We start from the raw sequence: 1774 nt of genomic DNA, 5'->3' as shown, positions 1-1774 counted from the left end.
GGAACCCCACAGAGACCCCCAGCTGCCCCCAGAGCGTCTCTCCTCAACCCACACTAATAATCCAACTTTATACATATTTTCCTTTCCTGGTTCATCAGCAGCACAACACCACACTCGTGCCTTTACAGGTAGTCCTCGACTTACGACAGCTGAACCCAAAGTTTCCGTTGCTAAGCGAGACATTTGTTAAGAGAAACACTGAAGTTGTTCAGTTAGTGACACGGTTGTTAAACGGCTTCCCCCGTTGACTCTGCTTGTCAGAAGGTTGCAAAAGGGGATCACACGACTCCAGGATACGGAGACCGTCATAAATATGAGTCAGCTGCCGAGTATCTGAATTTTGATCACGTGACCACAGGGATGTGCCAACGGTCGTAAGTGTGAAAAACGGTCGCAACTCACTTTTTCCACTGCCGTTGGAACTTCAAACAAGTCACTAAATGAACTTGAGGACCACCTGCATTCTAGAGCAGGGGTCTGCAACCTTGACCGCTTTAAGACTCGTGGACTTCAGCTCCCAGAATTCCTCGGCCAGCTATGCTGGCTGAGGAATTCTGGGAGCTGAAGTCCACGAGTCTTAAAGCGGTCAAGGTTGCAGACCCCTGTTCTAGAGCAGCGTTTCTCAACCTCGGCCCCTTTAAGACGGCTGGGGAATTCTGGGAGTTGAAGTCCACGTATCTGAAAGCAGCCGAGGTTGAGAAACACCATCCGAGGAGGAACAAGGAGGCGGAAAAAACTGCGCACAGGAAGTTAAAAAGCAGCGGGGCTGTGGCAGGGACAAGGCTACCCTTCAACCGGAAACCAACAACACCAGAGTCTCCATCGGGGACCCCTACTCAGGGGGAGGGACGCCCGGTGCCCCCCGGGCAACTTTTCACAGTTGGCATTTCCCCTTTCATTCTCACTCCCCCTGCCCAAGTCCCAGGGCAGGCTGACTCTTCTCAAAACTCTTGTCCGACTTTGGGGCTCCACCCTCCAAGCTCAGGGAGGGGGGGTCTTTTCCGCACAGCAGAGACCCTCAGAGTTGGGAGTGCGGTAGACCCCCCTTCTGCAGCGTTGCATCAACTCCAAGCACCCCCCCCATTCCGGGGGTCAACAAGTGGTGGGCATCTCACCCGGCGCCAGGCTGTAGCCCACCACCCACTTTCCTGCAAGGTGTCCTGCCACGGTTGGGGTCCCCACCGAAGGAGGTTCAGGCTGCCTAGTCAGTGCGACCCCGGGGTCCCTGGGAGAGCTGCTTTGCCCCCCCCCTCCCGCCCTCCCTTCCTTCCGCTGGTGGAGGGGCTGAGATGCATCGCAGTGGGTGTGTTTGCCAGCCCAAGAGGAAGTGCAAGAACTGGTGCAAGGCTGGCGGAGGGGGGGAGGCAGGCAGGGGGGGGGCTCTTGGGCCTCCTTCGGGTCCGAACTCTGCAAAAGTCACGACGGCACAAAACCCCACCGCAACTGCAAAAAGGCAACGCAACACAGTCTCTCTCTCTCTCCACCCCCCCCGCCGCGGGCAAGATGCCATTTGAAGGCAGAGCCCTGGGGCGCCCCGGGGGGAAAGCGCCGTCTCTCTCGGGGGGCTCATTTGCCCGCTAATGACAGCCTCCAGCCGGGCTCGTGAGCCCCGAGGGTGCCTCGACTGCTCTTTCGGGGAGGGGGCGCCCACCTGCCAGCCCGGCCGTCTCCACCTCCGCCCTGCCTGCTCCCCACCCCCCCCGCCCCAAGGAGCCCCTCCCAAAGCGCCAGGGGTGGGGGGTTGGGGGATACAGGAGGAAGCCCAGTTTCTTTC

At 58.9% G+C, this 1774-nt stretch overlaps 1 protein-coding gene across 1 annotated transcript in view; it reads left to right on the top strand.

Moving 5' to 3' along the window:
• Window positions 1–1580: 1580 nt before the first annotated feature.
• ACTL6B (actin like 6B) overlaps window positions 1581–1774 on the top strand; it is an 18668-nt gene continuing 18474 nt past the window's right edge. Inside the window, 1 exon segment of the mRNA XM_015813143.1 lies at window positions 1581–1602. Coding sequence (XP_015668629.1) covers window positions 1581–1602 — 22 coding nt within the window.

This window comes from Protobothrops mucrosquamatus, unplaced genomic scaffold, assembly GCF_001527695.2.
Source record: "Protobothrops mucrosquamatus isolate PMUCROS unplaced genomic scaffold, P.Mucros_1.0 scaffold141, whole genome shotgun sequence".
NCBI lineage: Eukaryota > Metazoa > Chordata > Lepidosauria > Squamata > Viperidae > Protobothrops > Protobothrops mucrosquamatus.
This window is presented reverse-complemented; position numbering and strand designations above follow the sequence as displayed.